Source organism: Excalfactoria chinensis, chromosome 14, assembly GCF_039878825.1.
Source record: "Excalfactoria chinensis isolate bCotChi1 chromosome 14, bCotChi1.hap2, whole genome shotgun sequence".
NCBI lineage: Eukaryota > Metazoa > Chordata > Aves > Galliformes > Phasianidae > Excalfactoria > Excalfactoria chinensis.
Genome location: NC_092838.1, coordinates 10,543,069 through 10,564,469, shown reverse-complemented (window position 1 = coordinate 10,564,469; position 21,401 = coordinate 10,543,069). Strand labels below are relative to the sequence as shown.

At 46.6% G+C, this 21,401-nt stretch overlaps 1 protein-coding gene across 3 annotated transcripts in view; it reads right to left on the bottom strand.

The window, feature by feature from the left end:
* MAD1L1 (mitotic arrest deficient 1 like 1) overlaps positions 1-21,401 on the bottom strand; it is a 320,009-nt gene that overhangs the window by 160,215 nt on the left and 138,393 nt on the right. For all 3 annotated transcript variants that reach the window (XM_072349472.1, XM_072349475.1, XM_072349476.1), the window contains one exon: positions 11,512-11,568. In XM_072349472.1, coding sequence (XP_072205573.1) covers positions 11,512-11,568 — 57 coding nt within the window. The remainder of the gene's footprint in view (positions 1-11,511; positions 11,569-21,401) is intronic.

Here is a 21,401-nt window from a genome sequence, read left to right as displayed (position 1 = left end):
TCAATCATTCTGCTTAGCAAAAGCAGCTCCTCCAGGCACCCAGGGTGGAAGGGCTGCTCCCCTTCAATGCCTGAAGAGAAGGAGAACGGAGCCTCACCAGGTTTCTTAATGGAACACACATTTCTAGTCTTTAACCCAACTTCTTCAAAGAACAAGGACAATATTTGTGAGACAAAATATCACTGGTCTCTCAGAAACAGGCCAAGCAGACCAGGTGCACTTCTGGGGGAAATTAGTCCTGGATGCTATTGTAGAACAAAAGCAATAAAGCCATAGAAAATCAGATACTCAATAAAAAGTGTTTCAGAACTACCTATTTCCCTTTTGGTCAAAGCAAAATAATATATCCTCTTTTTTTTTTTATCCTCTTTGAAGACAAAGGCGAGCTAGATGAGAGTTGCTGCTCTCTGTGGGTTAGCCAGTCTGTAACAAACTTGGCGTGCTTTTATCACTGAGAAGACAGGGCTAGAAGCAACCTTGCAGTAAACAGTACCAGAAAGGTACTCATGCATATACATTATTGTAGATACACACGAGCTGGGAAATGGACATATGCTGACTTCTGCTTCTCTCCAATACAGCCTGGATTGTGTTTTTTCTCCTCCTGTTGCAATAAAAAGAGAGCAATTTTTCAAGTTTATACTGAATGTCATTCTATTTCATTTCCAAATATAATCTCCCAGAGAGAAGGTTCACTTGCCCTATTTCCAATCTCTAAAGTTAATTCACAAATTTATATTCCTTTCTCCCACTCGCTCTCCTAAATTAAGAGGCGTAATTACTAGGAGCGCTTGCTACAAACGAATCAAGTGCCAGGGGAGAAGGAGCTGTCACTGCTGGACGCCGGCAGCAGCCACCCTCCCCTCCTTCCATCCCCCAAGGATCCTGCTTAGGAGGCAGTTTCTATCTTTCCCATTAGCAGGGGTAGCTCACACGGAGGAGCCTCGCCAGCCAGGACAATCACAGGGAACAGAATTAAGGCCAGGCTGGCAGGGATCAGCCCTCCCAAAGCAGCCCTGCCTCTTCTCGACCTCCCTGGCAGCAGCAGGTTTCCTTCATGACAGTGGAGGAACTCGGAGCTGCCATCTAAGCATTCAGCCCCAGCCTCATCCGTCTCCCCCTTCCCCGACTCCAGCACCCTCTCAAAAGGAAGATTGATTATTATAATCAGACTCAGCTCTGACACAGCATTTGCATTTTCAAAGCACAGCATAGTCATTAACTAATTCATCTACCCCAAGGGAGCCCTAACGAGCTTTCACCTCTCTCCCCTCTGATTCCCAATCTGCAGGCAGCCTGAAGCTTTTCCTCACACACTTCCCTCTACATTGTGCTGCACCAGCGTGACTTGGTGCAACTCCAAATGGGTCCAGCAAGCCAAACTGAGCCCTGCTGCAAAGGAGCACAGCCCTGCCGGCAGCAGTTGGGTACACAGGCACACTGCTCACAGCTGCTTACCTTAAGGATCCCATATGTAGTCACAAAGGTATAGGGTGCTACAGGGAACGGTTTGTGCCATGCAAAATAAAGCCAAGCACACAGAGGTCCCAAACTTCCCATGATCACTTAACACCAGCATCAGTCATCAGCCTGAGCTGTATGCATTAAGGAAGCATCCCCACATCATGTCCTCCAAGCCGTGCATCCCCTACCCACAGCCCGTGCAGGGAGCTGAGGTGCTCACATCCCACATCCCTCCCCAACCTTTGCCCTAAAACTGCCCCTATGTGAGTCCTGCTGCACCCCACACTGCAAGCTGCCAGCTCTCCATGTCCTGTCACCTCCCAGCTCTCTGTCCCTGCCACCTCCCAGCCCAGCTGGCACCTCACCCTCTGTGCCCCAGCACAGCTCCGCACCCGCAGGTGCTCCGCACAGCAGCACATTATTCTTGATGAGCAATATTGTCTAATTGGAAGTGCTTAACCCATCGCTCAGATGATCTGTTTCAAAGACTTCCTGTCTGGAATACTTAAGAGAAGAATTAGGAAAATATTTATTTTCCCACTTGCTTTTTCATCTCCTGATGCAACATCCCAAGACTTGAGACATGGGATCTCGGGTACAGCAGGGTGAGCACAAAGCTTCTGAATATCCCATATGGCACAATGCTGGGGGCCACTTGTGCCCACAGATGGCACAGGCACAACTACAGTGAGTCGGGATGGAGCCTGCATGGCATGCAGAAAGAGTGCCCTGCCCAGGGCTCAGTCAGCAGGCAGCTGCCATGGCCAGCAGCACAGCACATCAGCAGCACAGCACCCATGTCATAGAATCATGGAATTACCCAGGTTGGAAAAGACCTTGAAGATCATCAAGTCCAACCGCAGCCCAACCAGTACCCTAACTCAAAAAAACCTCTGCTAAATCATATCCCTGAACACCACATCCAAACGGCTCTTAAACACATCCAGGGATGGCGATTCAACCACCTCCCTGGGGAGCCCATTCCAGTACCTAACCACCCTTTCTGTAAAGGAGCGATTCCTAATGTCCAACCTAAACTTGCCCTGGCACAACTTGAGGCCATTTCCCCTCATCCTGTCACTTGTCACCAGTGAGAAGAGACCTGCCCCACTCTCACTGTAAGAACCTTTAAGCACCTTTCAGATACTGGAAGAGGGCGATAAGGTCTCCCTTCAGCCTCCCTTTCCCCAGACCAAACAGCCCCAGCTTCCTTAGCCTCTCCTCATAGGGCTGATTCTCCAAGCCCTTCACAAGCCTCGTTGCCCTTCTCTGGACCTGCTCCAGCACCTCCATGTCCTTCTTGTGCTGAGGTGCCCAAAACTGAACACAGAACTCGAGGTGAGGCCTCACCAATGCTGAGTACAGGGGCAGGATGACTTCCCTAGTCCTGCTCACCACACCATTCCTGATACAAGCCAGGATGCCATTGGCCCTCTTGGTTGCCTGTGCACACTGCTGGCTCATATTCAGCCCACTGTCCATCAGCACACCAAGGTCCCTTTCCATCAGGCAGCTTTCCAGCCACACCTCCCCAAGCCTGTAGGGTTGCCTGGGGTTGTTGTGACCAAAATGCAGGACCTGACACTTGGCCCTATTGAAACTCACGCTGTTAACCTTGGCCCTACTGATATATGGTCTGATGCTCATACGGTGAAACTGCTTGTTTCCTGAAAATATACCTTTGAGCAGTTTCTGGAGCATTCAGTTGAGAAAGGATCATGAAATGGTAGCTGTAATCCCACCTCTCCCTCCTCCCCATCAGTTTCCTTGTTGAAAAATCATCATATAATGAACAGTCAGAGAAGAACCTACGCATTTCAACCAACCACCTAGAAAGAAGATCAAAGAGGAAAGGAAAGAGGAATCGAACATCCATTTTTGTTCCTTCATCTCCTAACCTAAATACAGTGGAATCAATCTCTGCTGAATGCTGAGACCAAAGGAGCCTTCACTGAGTGCTAGGCTGCAAAATTGAACATAATCCTCTTGTTCCAGCTCCCATGGAACAACCCACAGACTGTACCTCAGTGCTTTAATGAACAGCTCCAGCCCTGTGTTGCAGTTTGCCGGCACATCTCTGCAGAGAAAGGGTGGGAGAGGGGACCCCTGAGGCTTCACACTGCTATGAACACGCAGGGATGGGCAGCATGAGGATGGGGACACAGCCAGCAATGTGGGAAATGGGCAGCTCTTGTGATCGAGCTTTCCAGCTGCCTTCCAGAAAGCAGCAGACGGTTGGAGGACCCTTGTTCCCAAACTCTTCCTGAAGCACAGACTAAGAAGAGCAGATTTAAGAGCATTCAAATGTTTCCAGCTAAATGACCCATGATGTGGACCTCCTGCCACAACACACAGCGGGCTTTTAAGGTGTTAGAAGTGGGAAAACTCTCTCTCTGGGCAAAACAGCAAAGGTTACAGCGCCTGCCAAGATTGCTCTGCCCATTTCAGCCTCTTGGGATTATGCCTGTGTTCTCCTTCAGTTGCCAGCAAGCAATCAAAGAACAAAAAGCAAAAAATCAATTCCCTCTCAAACACCGTATGTTCAGTTCTGGTGCCAGAACAGAAGCCTGGCATTTTAACCTTTGGTGAACATGTTCCTGCTGCCACCAACAATAAGCTCCGACGCTTCGCTCTGAGGGAAGGGAAGGTGTAATAGATGTGCCAGGGATGACATTAGCACCGAATACACCATCAACAGGACAGGGCCTGGCAGGAGCTTGATTTTATACAGCCAGTCTTTAGAGGTTAATGAAATATTCATAAATAAGTTAAAATTCTCCTGACAAGCTAGATCCTGTAGTACAACAAAGAGTTGTCAGCCTCAATTAAGCGATTCCAAAAAGGCAGGGCTGTGCCATTCATTATTTACCAAGAGGTCACTGGAAGAACTCTGCTCTATGATCTTTGTGTCCCTGTGGATAAATTAGGCTTCACAGCTCCTGCTGGAGGACTCGGCTGCCCTGACAGAACCCACCACCAGTCCCAACCACCTCCAACAGCCAACAGCAAAAACCACCGGGAACAAACTCTTCTAAGGGCAGGCGGACACACAGAGATGGAAAGCAAAACAAACAGTGCAGCGAGCTGATGAGGCTGTCAGCGCAAGGACTAAGGCAGTCTTGAAACAAAGTCTGTAAGCTTTTACCTGGCTTTTGTGGTACACATAAACCCAGCCCTGGGCAAGAAGGAAAGCATGCAGCTGTCTCTGATCTGTGGGTACTGAGCAGGCCCTCAGTGCTCCCTAGATCCAGCAGCTGGTACTGCTCTGGATGAGCTGTGCCCAGTACTGCTCTGGATGAGCTGTGCCTGCAGAACTGCCTCTCCCCACTCAGACCTCTCTGCCTGACTTATTCAGGTGCAGCCACAACCCCAGGGCTCTGGAAGCAGGAGGAAAGCAGTTTCCTTCCTTGCCACAAGCAAGATGGAGACTAAGGATTACTTCATCTCTTCCAAACGTGACTGTTCCAAGTCCTCCTTTCTTACCCTGTACTGCACTAACGTTCCTCCTACAGCTTCTCCAAGCTGCCTTTGAGGTGAGGCAGAAGAAAGGGGCAGAAACTGCTGAACCTCAGAGCAGCCAGCAGCTCTCACCTGATTTTCCCCCAACTCAACACAGGTCTGAGGTTGCCCGTCAATTTCACATGATGCTGAATGAAGCCTGGAAAAGCACAGTATTTACATGCCCGTTCATTATGCCTTTTGTGTCTTAAGGCTGTGCCTGCCAATATAAGGCCTCTGACAACACCCCTGTCCCACTGGTTTTATTTCACCCCGTATATCTCAATGTAATTCACTCTGCAGTGACACCAACAACAGGACTGCTCTAATCACAGCACAGTGCTGCCCCCTGATCAGGAAAACGACCCATTTTTCTCCTCTGCTCCAACAGCTGAATATAAAAAATATATATATTCCCTAGCGTTTTATTTTCACCCTTAGTCCTTGTTCCAGTTACAGCCCTGCAATGCAAAGGTGACAGCATTAACTCAGCTCTGAGCCAAGCAGTGATCGCTCACCATCACCCTCCTTACCAAAGGCATGTGCTGGTGCAATTCAGGATGAGGGGCACATGCTTCTACACCTCAGGTTCCATTGCTTCTGGAGGACTTCTAACCCTAAGTCAGCTTCTACCACCTTCCAGGAGAAAACAAGAGCAGGCCTGTTGGAACCAAACCCTGCTGCCGAGTCCCATAAAACTTAACACTAATGGATCCAACAAGCAGGTTCATTTGTGTAACGGGACTTTTAAACAGACCGTTTATTTCTTTTTAATTTGAAGCGAATGGACTGCTTGATCCCATGTGCCAGGCGAGAGATAAACCTCAAGAATTGACCGAGTCTCTTCTTCCAACCTAATTACAATCACAATGAGATATCCACGTGTGAAGGTCTAACATACTGACCATCTCTGGTCTGTAGGCAGTTGGGTAGCACTCATCTACTGCCATCCCACTGCACCCACAGCTCTGCTTTGCAGAGATGCTTCTGACATTGTCACAGCCTTGTGTGTTGGACATGAATTTCACAGGGTGGAACACACAGCACATAACCAACCAACCACTGCCATTCATCACCTCCTATACTAAGAGAGGAGGAAAAATTCTGCCTCTGCTCCTCAAAGCTCACTGTATTCCAGCACCATGGGGAACAAGGAGGACCAATGTTAATGTACTTGTTTACAACAAGCACTTGAGAACGAGTTAGAGCTCTCAAAAGAAGAGCTATTCTGAGCTCTCTGTTCGGCACAGGCAGGTTCACGGTGCATCAGATGTTCTGGTGCTTCTGCAGCACCCACTGCTGAAACATCACCTGGAACGATATGACTGCACTGGCTGCTGATCTTCGAAAGAAGCAGAGTAATATGGAAAAAGGTTTAAAGACAAGATTCCAAAGCAGGCTGAGGAGCCCGTTTTAGATTTGTTTAACCTGGGCAAGTGAAATGCTGGGAGCGAACAACTGCTCTCTATAAATACATCACTGTATAAACATGAGGGAGGAAGAACAGTCACCGTAGTTTAAGAAGAATATCAACACGTACCCAAAAGGATATTAACTGCACACATACCTCCAGCTAGAACTGAGACAATTCCTAGCTGTCAGGGTAGGCTTTCAGAGATAGCAATGGGACAAACAAGCTAAGCATTTTCCAGACAAGCTTGATAAATTTATGAACTAAACTGTATGCTGCAATTGCCTCAGTTGCCAAAGGATGAGACTTTGTCACCTGAAGAGTTCTCTTTCCAGACTTCTGTTACTTCATCATTTCACTCTGTATCAACATTTTGCTGCTTCTTTATAACCAGATTCATGTTTTTCCAATCTGATTTGAAAACTGGGGATTTCCCTAAAAATGCCTCACTAAAAAACACTGCTGTGTTCGTGCTGCTGCTCAGCTGAATGACACACTGTCCGTCCAACACAGGCCTGCTGCTCTCCTGTAAGGTGCTAGTATAACATCTGTCAAGTGCTGGGGAGGTTTGCTGTCATCTTGCTCAATCAATCTGGAAACGATGAAAGAGATTTTTGATAGATGGAGAATTTCTGCACCGATCAGTCTCCTGCTGTCCCCTCCCAGCCTGCTGCCTCTGCACACATTCTGGCAAAGCCTCCTTTCTGTCTGTAACCAGTGTGGCTGGTACTCTAATCCCACATTTAATTCTACCTACTATAGATAATACAGAGAATTAACATCTCCACCAGTGAGCACCTGTTGTGCCTTTCTTGTGTCTTGCCCGTTTCACTCCTTGCTTTCTGTTTAATACAATGAAATTAGCTATATTACCTAATTATCTAGGGTAGATCTCCTATGCTGAAGTTCACTTCTTTCCTGTTACCACCTGAAAAACAGTTTGTAAATTAAAAATAAATAAATAAATTTTAAAAATTGAACCTCATTTAGTATTTCTCTTTAAAAGTCACAGTGCTTGATGCTCTGGAGGTCTGATGCAGCCACTAGGGAGTGAAGTCTTTCAACTGCAATACAAATGGTCTACGACCTGCATGCATTTCTTGTGCCTTATGCATTGATGCCAGTCGTGATTTTCCCAAACTCCTTCTGCAATGTCTCCATGCTGCTCTCCAGTCAGCAGCCTGTTCCCAGCCACATCACGCTGTGTCCTCTGAGCAGATTTATTCCATGTATCCTCCTTATAGCCTTCATTATTTCTCCTGATAAGCATCAATGTAGCTAGTCACTGACATTTAAGTTAATCCCAAGCACTATGGTTTCACACTGAACACATGATTTGGCTCCTTAACTATTCCTGACCTGCCGCCCTTAAATAAAGGTCTCCTGTTCCTCGCAGAGGATCAGCAAACACATTCACTTAAGACAAGGGGAACTTGTCGCTTTCATTTTGAGGGGTCTTTATTTCTTCTGTGAGGACACTCAATTCATGCCGTTCATTTTGTGATGATTACATCTTTGGGCTTCAGACCTTCTTTCCCTCCAACCCCGCAAAGCAATTCTCATTCTTATAGGCATCCTTTTTAATCTGCTGGAGGATGAAATATCATTTGGTCCAACGAGCAGCCTGTAGATTTCAGAGCCCACCTGGGCCAAGCCGCTTTTTGAAGATGAAAGCCAACGATAACCAGAGCACCTCTGGGCAATGAAAATACATGTGATACCTCTATAATACCAGGCTCGCTTCCCTCAAGGATTAATGACAGGGAAAAAAAAATCCTTGACATGAATGGCCTACGCTACAGGACCAGACGGAGAGAAAGTGTGAGATCAGGGATCACAGTGGTTGCTCGGATGGTAAGCTTGAGCCAAATAGTTTTCTCCTGGCCATATGGGGAGATGAAAAAGGCAAACAAAAATCTGAGAAAGCAACAATCTTCTGCTTCCCTCCTCCAGGGCAAGGAAGAAAACCAATATAGAAGAGGAAAGCGTTTTCCATAAAGAATAATTGAGCAGCAGTGAAGCTAGCCCCCAGCATTCCATAAGAACTAAGATCCTGTGACTGCAAACAGGCAGCCATAGGTGGAAATGCCACATGGAACCTCCCGGCATGTCCTGCAGAGAAAGTTATCCGAGCACCAAACCTGGGAGAGAAAACCTGCAGTGCTGCTAACATTGTCAGATAGTGCACATATCTACACAAAATAAACAAGTGAGCTCAGGGCCCCAAACGGATTCACAATGGAATTACAAAACCAAAACATCATTTTAGCCAATAAGAAAAGGAGAATATCCTCAAATCTGAGAGACAGCTACGTCATGTGAGCGATGACCCTGATATGTACCAGCTCCCTGTAGACCACACAGGTACTGCTCCCTCGTAACAGGAAGGCACTCAAAGGGAGCATAAAGAAAAATAAATAAGTGAAAGGTTGGAGGGAGAGAAAAATCAAAGTTTCGTTCTTATAATTACACAGCACAATGATAAGGGTAATTTTTCTTAAATCAGACAATAAATCTGAGGTTCGGGTTCCCTGAAGGATATAAAATATTAGAGGATTTTTTATGGTTGTAATCACAAACTCATTTCTCCAGCCACTACTGGCCGTGTCTAATTAGGGTAAGGTATGTTAATGATAGAGCAGCACAGTCCAGAGACGGCTTCAGTTGCAATATTAATTGCATTTAGGGAAAGAAGCATGAATTGTGCTTATACAAGCTAATTAGTATGGGTTTGCTAATTAGTACTGGAAAGTCAAACTGCCTTTGTCTTGTCAACTGCAATTAGCTGAAGACATTCAAATTTCTTTTCTTCCTTTTTTTTTCCCTACTAGAAGTCAACTCCTTTTTAGCAGTTCATCAATGAAATCGTGTGCTGGAGTACACCACAGCACTGAGCCAGCAAGGCCATCCCACCCTCCCGAGGCACAGCCTCACTCATGTCCTGGCCTAGCACAGAGTTCCCTCTAGCACACATCACTGCCTTCTATCATCCCACTGAGCACAACGCCCTGAAACTGGGACCTCTTGTCCCATGAGCATCCATCTTATTTAGGCCACAATCCAAACAGATTATGACAAATTTTGTTACATTTAAATATCGCTATGTGAGAAAAGATCTACCAGGGCACTGAAGATGCTCCCCACTGCATAGGAGAAACCCCAACACACTCATCGATGAGATTCAGACGGAGAGTTCACCAGTCCTAAAACAAACTGCTTTCTTTACAGTGCTTTGGGGGAGGTGGGAAAGTCATTCAGCGTGGCAGCAGGGATGTCAGCTCTACAGAGGTTTATCCCCAAAGCATCCCAAAGGCCATACGACAGCACCTGGCAGGTTTATTTCTCTTCTGCCTTACAGCCATAGGCCTGTCTGCAGAATGGCTCATGTAAAGCAATATCCACATCTGTCAGCACCTGGAGCAGGCAGACTTCTCTGCATCCTCCCAGCCACAGAGGCTTAGCATCAACCTAACAAGAAATGGATCACAGGTGGAAAACTGGGAGGGGGATGGAAAGAAAGGAGAAGAAACCAAATTAGGCAAATGACTGCTGAAGCACCAGCTTTAACGGAGCCTGAAAATAAGGCCAACCAGGTGAGGGGCTGATCTGGAGGGAGGAGGAAAAAAACAGCAAAATAAAACAGCAAGGGAAGAAGTTCTTGTTCAGTGGCAGGGAGGAGAGTGGAGCTGATGGGGTAATTGCTGGAGCCTGAGGGCAGGTGAAGAGCAGAACAGCCCCATCCAAAGGGGACAGACCTCTGCCACCTCATGCTGCAGGAAATAGGAAGTGACATCTTCTCCTACAAGGGAGTTTTCACTGGGGGATGGAGGAGAACCATCTACCATCAGTGAAAAGGAGGAGCATGACTGTCAGGTTGTAGTTCTAAAGGGAAGAAGAGGAAACACGACCTCTCTCCCTCTGTTTGAAGCAATTTTCTTACAATTACTGAGCAAAAATCAAAATGCAGAACAAGGTCCATGCCCCAAAACCTGCAATCGACTGTCTAAAGCACTACAGAATACAGCCCTATTCATGTGAGACTGATGCAAGCTTGCCAAGGAAGATCACAAGCCATGAAGTTTCCCACCAAGTGACCCTAGGGAATAGGTGCTGAGCACTGACTGCCTCTTTCTTCTCTGCTGATGGATGATGCACAAGGCCAGTTAATGCCTTAACACTGTAAGTTCCAGTTCGTCCAACTCTACCAGCTTGCTTAATACTACGAGTTTCTAAAGGCAAACAAGTAACTCAAAATCCAGGCTTTGCAAGTCAGAAAGAAAATCTTTGAAATGTTGTTTTGTTTGTTTGCTTTTTAAATGCACATCAAACATAAGAGCACGTTTATCCTCCAGTATGCCCAGCGAGGACAATACAAAGCTGACTGCATAGAATTTCTAACTGCAACAAGGCAGCGTGTAACAAGATCTGACGGTAAATAGGATTAATTCAGTTTTCTTTGGAAGTATCAGTTCTGAGCTACGTCACCACAGAGTGTGATGGAGCATGGAAAAACATACAAATGTTTGCCCACAGTAAAGGATCAACTCAGAATCTGAATCAATTACTGCTCCCATTGTAGAAAATGTGATGTTGAAACAGCAAGGAGGACCACAGCCAAATAAAAGAAGGAGAAACTGTGAGCTGTATGACAATCTACTACTAGTATGGGAAGGGCACATCACTTGTGGCTTCTGCTTTTAGTCCTTGAGGGAGCTACCAACAAAACAGACAAAGCCAGCAGCAAATTAACACACACTGTAACAAACTGGTCTGTGGTTGTTGCATCTCATCTGCTCGTCCTTCGCACGCTTGAGACTGAATCAAAAGTCCCCAAAGAAAGGAGCTGATTCAGCATGAAATGAAATGCTTCCTTCTGATCTCCAATAGTAACCAAAGAAGAACTGCCAAAAGAAGGGCAGCAAATCAGATCTCACCCAATGCTTTTCCAAGTAAATGAAGGGACAAGCAGTGCCAAAACTACCAACAATAATACAAACTTTTCAAGAGCTCATTTGCTGTCCAGATCCAAATATTTGGAACTGATGCACTGTTCAGAGGCACTGAACTTCACATACATTACTGCTCTGTAAAGCATCAAGGAAATAACAATAATAAATGGGAAAAAAAACACCACTTACCATCTCTGCTCTTTGCTTCTGATTTCCCACTTCTTCCAGAACTTGAGACATCTGAACCTTCAAGAGAAAAAAGAAAACAAAGTTTGGAACATTACAGGGAATTTTGATTTGATCATCCTCCTTCCCACTCCACAAAAAAAAAAGCCAAAGGCAACGTGATTCCCACTGCACTGGAAGAGGAATTCTAAGTAGTGGGTCTTGATATACCCTTTATGAGAGGCGACTCTGCCCCAAAGAGCCTACAGTACACTAGAAAACACAGGTTCATTGTGGAGAGGAAACCCACTGGGCCCTCCATCCCAGATCTCCACATTACAGCCCGGCCTGAGAACTGAGCTTCCTCTCTGCTCCTTCCAAAGAAACTTCAGAGAAAGAAGATGCTCAGTGCACAACTGAACTGAACAACAAGCAATGAGTGTAAAGGTAACTTCACACAGAATACCTTGTTGAAGACTTTTGGGTTAAATGGTTGATTTTAGAAGTCTCTGAAACTGTGGTAGAACACCAGAAAAAGCCTCCATGCAGCCCAACTGAACGCCCATGAGAACACGTCCTGGTGCAAGGGTTTGGTTTTCCCTTTATTAAAAGGCAGTTTGAAATTCAAAGGATCTCAAACCAGAGAGGAAACATCTTACGTTATCCCTGTATAATTCCTAGAGAAACGGGAACATGACTCATAGGAGGAGCTTTCCTAAAAGGTTTTGTTTCTGTGGAAGGGTTTAGAAAGGAGATACTTTGGAGATGGCTGCGAGGAGCCACGTTTCCTCCTTCAGTGCAAATTCTTCCCATGTCTTCTCCGTCACAGCAATGCAATCTGCATTCCTCTGGTTAGCAGGAAGCCCGAAAAATAGAAACAACCAATGACAGAGAAGCTAATTTAAACAACAGAAACAAACACAACAAGAATGGGGGAGGGAGAAAAAAACAACTTTCCTGCAAACTAATTCATGTAATTTCAGGCAGATATTCATTAAAACCCTCCAGAGCCACTCTAACAATCGCTCTCCACACACAAAATGGGTCTTTTGAGTACTACATCCAAACAGCACGCAGTTTATTACAAGGAAAAAGAGAACACAGAGCTTTGCAGGCTAACGGCACTGAAATGCAGGCAAACAAAACATTGCATTCTTAGGGTTCAGCACAGCATAAAGGTTGATTTTGCAAACAAACAACCAAGCAGCTCAGACTGCTCCGGCCATAGAGCTCAGTGGAAATGGAAAAAAAACACGTTTTCTTGCTGTGTGAAGCATGGGATGATGTGACATTGCTTAAGGAACAGACACTCAAATAGGATGAAAGGGGTTTTAATAGAAGCCTGGGACCTGGCACGGGGAAGTGAAACACGCTCATTAAACACTGCGGGAGATGCCAGTCCCAAGCCAACACGGAGCACGTGTACGAGCAAAGCAAGGAGGAAAAATGAAATTATCACCAAGTTGGATGCTGAAACATCAGGAAACTGTGCATTTGTAGACACCTGGGAAAGATTTGTTTCCCCATTAATATTTAATCAGGCAGAATTAGACCAGCAGGTTGGAGCCAGGAGGGGGTCACGTGGCAAAGAATTAGAAAACCTCCTCCCAGAGATGTTGTTTGTGAGAGAGGTTAGCACAGACTTTGTCCAGCACCCCAGGACTGACTGAGTATTTTTGATTTAGAGCAAAATGAAAGGAATTTTTCCATATTTTCATTGGCTTTACCTAAGTGAAGGTGCATATGACCTTTAGATGGAAACTACAGCTCTAAATGAGATGCAGAGCAACATGAAGAATTACGTATGTGTTTCCCATGACTATCACTCATCAGTTTGAGGGTCATTTCTCCATTCAATCTCCTGCTGGACAGCACAGGGTTCTATAATACCATGGGCTGATTTAGAGTGGAAGAGGGTGGGTCAGTCACTTTGGGAAGAGGCCGCAAAAACTTTTGGACAGGAAAGAAATAATACGAACAGATGAGAGTATAAGAGGGAAATATTTCATCAGTTATTTGGTATACGTCTTGGAGAAAATAACCAAATGCAAACCTGTCACATTGTTATGCCAGTAGAGACCTACAGGCAAACCAGGACAGCAAGTCCAGAGCTGCAGCTTGATAACAGCAGATCAATACAATTTGGAGAAGCAATCAGATAGGAATTAAATCAGAGTAGGTTTTCTTCATTCATTTCAAGGCAGCTCATCTCAAAGGGAGCAAAAGCAGCCGAACTAGTGGGAATACAGAGAACAGCAACCGAGCTCACTAGATTGCCAGAAGAAATTATTTATGAAGATTAAAAGATTCTTAACTGTATGGTTTGGCTACAGCTCTCACAGAAGAGCAAAAGGGACATATTTAATGCATTGTGAGCCATTACAATGTGATGGAGGGCTGGAAACGAGGAGGCTCCTCCAGCAGAGCTGCTTCTGGGAGCATGGGGAGCAGCCCCACATCGCTGGGGCCCCTGTGCTGCTCCCTCCTGGCTGTGCAACAGATGATCCAAATGCTTTATCACATCCAGTTTGTAAACATTAGCCCTACCCCAGACTTTTTATTAGCTTAAATCAAATATTGAACCTAGCTCAGCTGTTAGAGGACAGCTGCTTGCAAAGTGATTCACTGCCATATTCCTACTAGGCCACAAGAAAATACAACCTAATCACCAGCAGCGTGACAGATGCACACATTTTTAATTATGAAGAAGAAATTAGGCTCTGAACTTCTCCCCACATCTCACTTAATCAGAGTGCTTTGGCAGAGCTGCCAGCAGTGCAGCACTGGGAGGCAGGAGCTGCAGTGGGCTCCAGCACAGCCCAGTGTCATCACTTGGGATGTGTGCTGGGCAGACTCAGAAGGACCTGAAAGAAATATTGCTATACTGCGTCTGGTGTTGGATTTCTTGCTTCCCTTCTGTCTTCCTGCTTGCAGCCAGGGTAGCTGGCTTTGCCAGCCCCATCTCAGAGCTTTTAGCTTGAACACATCCACCTCGCTGCCTTGGGAACTCTCAGTAGGAAAGACTTATGATGCATTTTCACAATACGTACAGAAGTTATCTTAAAGCTCTGAGGAAATTCTTATTACTTCATACCCATGTTAAATTCCCACGGATCGCTGAGCTCAAGCATTAAGAAATCTGATAAGCAAACAGATGCTGAGTTTAAGAATCAGATATACAAATACACGTAAAGGCCAATTTGCCCACTGAAGGCGGCATAAACAGGTAAAGAAAACCAAATAAGTAGCACAAGCAGGGAAAAAAAATCCTCTCAAGTATGCAGTCAATTACTTTAAGCCCACGGTAAAAAAAAAGGTTTGTCAACTCCAAACATTCATCTTACATGACAACGCCGTCTAATCTACTGTCAGCGCTACTGTCATCCTCCTAGGAGAGCAGTGGGGAAGGACAGATAACCCGTGCTCCCGCCTGGCTGCAATACAGCGCTGGGCTGCAAGGGGCAGGAGCAGTTTCCAAGGCGAGGAACTGATCTGGCTCCCAAGGAGACATTTCTGAATTGCTTAGCTTGCTTCCCTTCATCAATAATTAATCTCCTATACCTTCCCGCTGTAATTATTTCCATCGTATTTCATAGCTCGAATGCAAACGGGAAGGCAGCGCAACAGCAGGTGTGCAGCAGGGAGGCACGGGGTTGGGCCCAGCGCTCTCCCAGTTCCAGCAATGCAGGAGGAGCCCATGTATGGGGGGAAGGGGGGGCTGGGAAGGAAACCCAAGCAATCTGGCCATGACAGTGCAGCCGTTGGCCCCCTGCTTCGCTCTGGTCTGAGCCGTGCGCTCTGCGTGATGGGTGAGCAGCTCAAGGTGAGCCTCACTGGTCGGTAAAATGAGCTGCTCAATCTCTAATGAGCAGCCGCTCTCTCCACAACAATACCCTCCGCTCGGCGAGCAATTAGCAAATCGAAGCGCTGCTTTGTGGACCTGCATTAATGCACTCCTCTGTGCTGCGTGTTAAACAGCTCCTGGGTTCGGCACAGCACAGCAGCAACAGCCAGAGACACAAAATTAAAGTTTGCTTCAAAAAGCCATGGAAGCAAAACTGTGCTGCATACAGGGAATAAATCAAAACAATCTTCATTGGGAGACATCACTTTAGCCTTATGCTTTCATCAGAAAACATGATTGCCTTTACAGTCTCACTAATACAACGCGGGTGCTTTGCAAGGGAGAAAAACAAGCAGCACTTTCACTAACTCAAATTAAACCCCGTCATTTTTATTCTACCCCATGAAACGCCTGCAAAGCACAGAGCTGCCTGTGCCTGGGTTGTGTGCTCACAGCCAGCAACCTAAACCTCAGGGGGATGGATGGATGGGCACAGGAGGGGCTCAGCCTGCCAGAGCTGCTCTACAGCTGCAGGGCATCTTTGCAGCGTGACACAGCCCACGGTGTCCTTAGTGATATTTTGTATGCAACAGTTGTCTGCAAATCCAAGTCAAGTGTGATGACTGGCAAATTTAAGTATAACGTTAATTAATAGCTATTTCAAATTAATTGACTTCGAAGATAAATTCTTGCCTCTACTCCTCAACAAAGTTAGCAGACAAATTTACAAGGACATATTTACTTGCAGTCACGGAAACATGGAACCCTGGGCATTCCAACATGCCCCATCACCCTGTGCTGCCTGTCCTCCATTCATTAGCTGGGTTACTTCCCAGTAACTTTCATATCTAACCACTTACAAAAGAAGATGCATAATGTAGATGGCTTCAGCATGCAGCTAAAGAGGGATGTGATCCAAACCAGCAAATCTTAGCTGGGGGGGAAAAAAAGTGCATCCCCAACTCTTTCCTTTGGGTTCAGGGGATGCAAGTAATACACCGTGCATCAAAGCTGTGTCTGAAGCGCAAAAGGAAACTGCAAATCATGGCTGTGCTCCCAGGGCAATTCTGATAAGGAGAGCACTGATCGTAATGCTCAGAATTCAATCATAGTGTCAGAAACACGGGGCTCTATGCACCACACTTAGGAATTACACAGAACAACGGAGGAACATCATGAGAACGCTTAGAAGAGATGGCTGGAATCACCAGTTCTCTCTCGCACCGAGATACGATTCTGACTTGTGGTGAAAACAGGGAGAAAACTTTGATCTGACAATAAATGCCACAGCCAGCTTCCTCGTGGGGGTGGCAGACTGTGACAGACGTAACTCAGCCACTCGCAGTCAGACTCGGGTTTATTTCCATACTGTGATCCTGCATATTAAACTACTGCGAGAGCTGAAATGAAATTTTCATTAGTGTTCACACTGAAATCTTACCCACGGGACCCAACTTTCAGCTGTTTGCCTGTTTTTCCTTCCAAGCCACGTGCCCATTGAGGTGAGGCCAGCCTTCGAGCGCAGCACTACCGCAGACTGGGAGCAGCGCAGCACTGTCCTTGCATCTCTGTGCGCCCCAAAATTGCATGGGGCATCCCCAGTTTAAAATGGCGTCCTGGCACTTTGTGGTAGAAACGTGATCTTTCACAAAATCGCATCACTTGAGATCACAGTCAGTGAGATGGAGGAGCATCACTAACTGCCAAGTAACTTCCTTGCTGCTTTACACATTCAGGATCCCCTACAGCCCCAGGGATTCCTGCTTTTGGGTGCCTGGTAGTGAACTGCAGCAGCCAGGGGCTGAGGGTCACTGCTCTGTGCAGCAAACAGCAGGAGCTGCTACCTGCGTGAGTGGCGGGTTCCTAGGGATGGACTGGACGTGCAGCAGTGAAATGCCGCCCCCCAGTGAGAGACAAAAAGCAGCTGGTGAACAAAATGAAGTGTGAATAAAGCAAAGGCTCTTGGGCGAGAAACAAAAAGTGACGCTGCAAACTGAAAAATTGCTGAAGTCGTGGTTATAATTACTGAAATGCAGGGAAAACGTCTGCAAGACACGAGCTCCTGTCAAACAGGCATCAAGATTTACTGGGCAAAGAGATAATAACCAAATCTTTCTCTCGCTCTTAAGGCTCAAGGACAGACCGATCCCTCTTCCCGTGTTCTGTTTTAGCAGAGTCAGTCACTTAGTAACGACAAGAATTCTTGACAGGAGCTTTATTGGAATGAACTGACACCAAATTCTCACTGGTTATGCTGTAAGAAAGGGCTGCAAGCAAAGCCACTGCGGAACAACTCAGACAAGGGAGATACAACTCCAAGCCAAAAAAAAAACCAACCAATACCCACGTTTTTATTCCTGGCAAGTCATTTGACCCAGCTCCAAACGAGCTGCATAGTTCTACAGCAAAGATCCAGCTTTCCTTCTCCCTCTGTCTAACAATTCCTGGGAGGCCCCAAGCAAAGTTCTGAACTCCATGAAACTCCTTTCCTCCCCCTGACAACAAAGATAAACAACTCAGCCTTTGCCCAGGTCAGCTCTGAGCTCAAAGTGCCCTTAGTGACATGCAGCACACAGGACGGTCTGCACCACTCGGGCAGCACAAGGATTGAGCTGCACATTAAGAGCAGAATGTGAGCATCTCCACATCCAGAGGTGGCCATACCCTCACCTCCCTGATCCCGAAAGAGCAAAAGGCACAGCTTGAAGAAAGATTCTAAACCTCTTCGGATCCACTCCATCAGCACCGCTCATGCCATCTCCCATTAAGGACTCAGTACCAAGGCAAGCCAGGGAAGTAGCAAAACGTAGAGCCTTCTGTTCAGGAAAGGATGAGTCTGTGGAGGTGAAACATCCCAACCCAGACAGAAACATTTGTAAGAAAGCAGGTAGGTGCAGGTTGTGGGCAAACAAGGGGCTCAGGTGCTTCCAGATCTTTCACGTGACAAGAAGTGTCAGATCTGCACACATCTCTAAACAGGAGCAACCATTTGCTGCTTTCACTCTGAACTGCAGCAGAGGTTGAGGCAAAACCTGCATGAACAGCTGTGCAGCTCCTCTCCTCCTGGTGTTCCTCGACCACCTTTCGAAGGCCAAGCACAGAGACCAAGAGATCAGCACAGCTCTGCTAGGAATAATACATTCTCGCAATAGGTCTGCCTCCCTCCAACCTAATCAAATGGTGCTGCAGCCCTCACGGAGAGAACACGGTGCCAAACAAAAACAGGAGTTTGCAGCTGCTTCCTCAGCAGCGCAGGGCAGTCCAACTGATGGAGTTCTGCCACACCAACTGCTTCCAGCAGGAGACTCCCAGACCCGGATGGACTCTACAAAGGAGTTATTCCATAGAATCACAGAATGGCCTGGGTTGAAAAGGACCGCAATGACCATCTCATTCCAACCCCCTGCTGTGTGCAGGGTCACCAACCAGCAGACCAGGCTGCCCAGAGCCACATCCAGCCTGGCCTTGAATGCCTGCAGGGATGGGGCATCCACAGCCTCCTTGGGCAGCCTGTGCCAGTGCGTCACCACCCTCTGGGTGAAAAACTTCCTCCTAACATACAAATTAAACCTACTCTGTCTCAGTTTAAAACCATTCCTCCTTGTCCTATCAATGTTCATCCTTGTAAACAGCTGTTCCCCCTCCTGTTTATATGTTCCCTTCAAGTACTGGAAGGCCACAATGAAGCCTCCCCAGAGCCTTCTCTTCTCCAAGCTGGACATGCCCAGTTCCCTCAACCTTTCCTCATAGGAGAGGTGCTCCAGCCCTCTGATCATCTTGGTGACCTCCCCTGAACCCGCTCCAAGAGCTCACCACACCACTATTACACCCACACAACAGAGAAGCACAAAAAGATTCTCTTTGTGAGCAAAAAACTTTTCTTAACCAGGAAAAACAGCTGAGTGTGCAACCCCAGCACAGAGACCCTTCTCTTTTGCTGCTCCCCCAACGGTGTTTTTAGGAACAGAATCCCCTGTTGTTGGATGCGATGACAAAGGCGGTTGGAGGAGGGGATAACAGTTGTTTGTATGTTTGCTTGTCACTTCCTGGCAAAATTCTAATGGCAGCAACTCTTCCTTATGACTGACAGAAGAATGAGCAAACATTAACACACGCTAAACCAAAAGAGCACCTCAGAAACCAAAAAGTGCTGACCATACAACAGCCATCATCTCTACCAAAACACAAACTCTCCTACCACCCATCCTGCACAGTACGCTTCTCCCAGTGCCACCTCCCCAAGATATAGGTGCTCCCTCCCTCCGTCAGTCCCCTCCAGCAAGGTCTGATCATCAGGGGAAAAGAAGCAGCATTCAGTTGATGAAGTGTGTGAATTAGCCAACAAAAGTGTTCACTCTTATCCATTCATCAGGGAAAAAAAAAAAATGGTGGAATTACATCTCTACCTAAATAAGCCCTTCTAATTTCAGCCGATGAGTCAGCACTGCTGTATCTCATCACTAAGAATGATTCATTGGCAGCGCGCTTCTCAAAGTCAAGAATAAGAGCATTCGCTCTGTCATCTCCTAACTGCTCTGTATCATAGCACTCTGCTTCCGTACAGTACTGTGACAATGATTTATGCAATTGTATCACTTTTAATTTAAATGTATAAAGAGAGATTGTCAGACTATCAGCGTATCACAGCATTCTCTTCCCTGTGTGCTGACAACTGAACACCTGGATGATCCTCTTGCTTGCCAAGGAGAGCTGTGTATGCCCCAAGAGCCGATGCTTCTGAAGGCGCCTGGAATGGCCAATATAGTTTGAGAGAAGCATCAATACCTGGAGAGGAGCTGAAATAAGGTCTCCAGAGGGAATCTGAGCAAAAAAAAAATCAGATATGAGTGGTCTCTGAAGAAAGCTTCTGCTGAAAGTGAAAGCAATGGGTTGGAAGAAGAGGGCTTTGAGTATAGATTAGACCCCAGCCTGAAGGTCTGTAACTGGGTGAAATAGAACACAGCCGTTCTCACGCTAATCCTACACCACAGCCTCCCTAGTTGTGACAAATCATTAACCATTAAAACATGGCAAGTCAGCAGCTCCCCCTGACCCGAGCACCCCCAAGGACTGAGGAGCAGCACCTTTCCCTAAGCTGCTCGAGGCTTTTTAGCAGCTGGTGACCTGTGGTGTCCCTTCCCAAGAGATGCCTTTTATGACACGTGTGCCACGTTCCCAACAGATACTCCCTGCTGACCACGCTCTGTCTGCAGTCCCCTCACACACAGAGCACCCATCCCGGTGTGACCACCATGAGCCAGCTGGCAGCCACCACCAGGGAAGCAAAGATCCATCCTTAGAACTTCCTTCTCCTGGGTTACTTTTAATTTAGCTTGATGCCTTGTCCTGGCTCCCTGCACTGCCACACAGGTTGTGCAAGCTCAAATGAAGGTCAGGGAAGGGTTTAAGCAAACACTGCCCTTGAAAGAAAGGCTTGTGAAATTACAACTGGTGTATTTTTGGCATCCAGCAGAACAGTGGGTAAAGTGCCTAAATCTCAGAGGGTCTCCAACAAATTTGAAACACTCCTGGAAGTTGCTAGGAAACAACATTCACCCTCCAGACAGAACTGTGCAATGTTTGCTCTGACAGAGCAACGCTTGTGTTGCCCTTGCTTCCCCACCACAATGTTTGTTTAGGACCTGTCTCCTCTGATACATATTTTCAGCTTCTAGTCTGAGTGCCTGGCTGGATTTTGCTTAATAAAGCAGACATTACAATTTAAACACAGCTATTATAATTAGCAGAAGCTTGCTGCTTGATTCCCTTTCCAGACAGGGTTTTCCAAATGTCAGGGTGAGCTCCACACAGCTGATGGGCTCTGATGGCTGCTCCGGGTGCAACTGACTCAGGGAAGCAATGAGTGAGGGGCAGATGAGGAAATGAATGGGATGATTCTCTGCTTTTGTCCTGCTCCTTGATTTTCAAGCACTGTCTGTACAATGGGGAGGAAGGTGAGTTTTACTGGAGAGATTCTCCTTTTCAAAGCAGAAAGTTCATTGCACTTGGAGCCCAGGAATTTCCCTTGGGATTTCATACCTGCTTTCTGGTCAGCCCTCAGAAGAAGCTG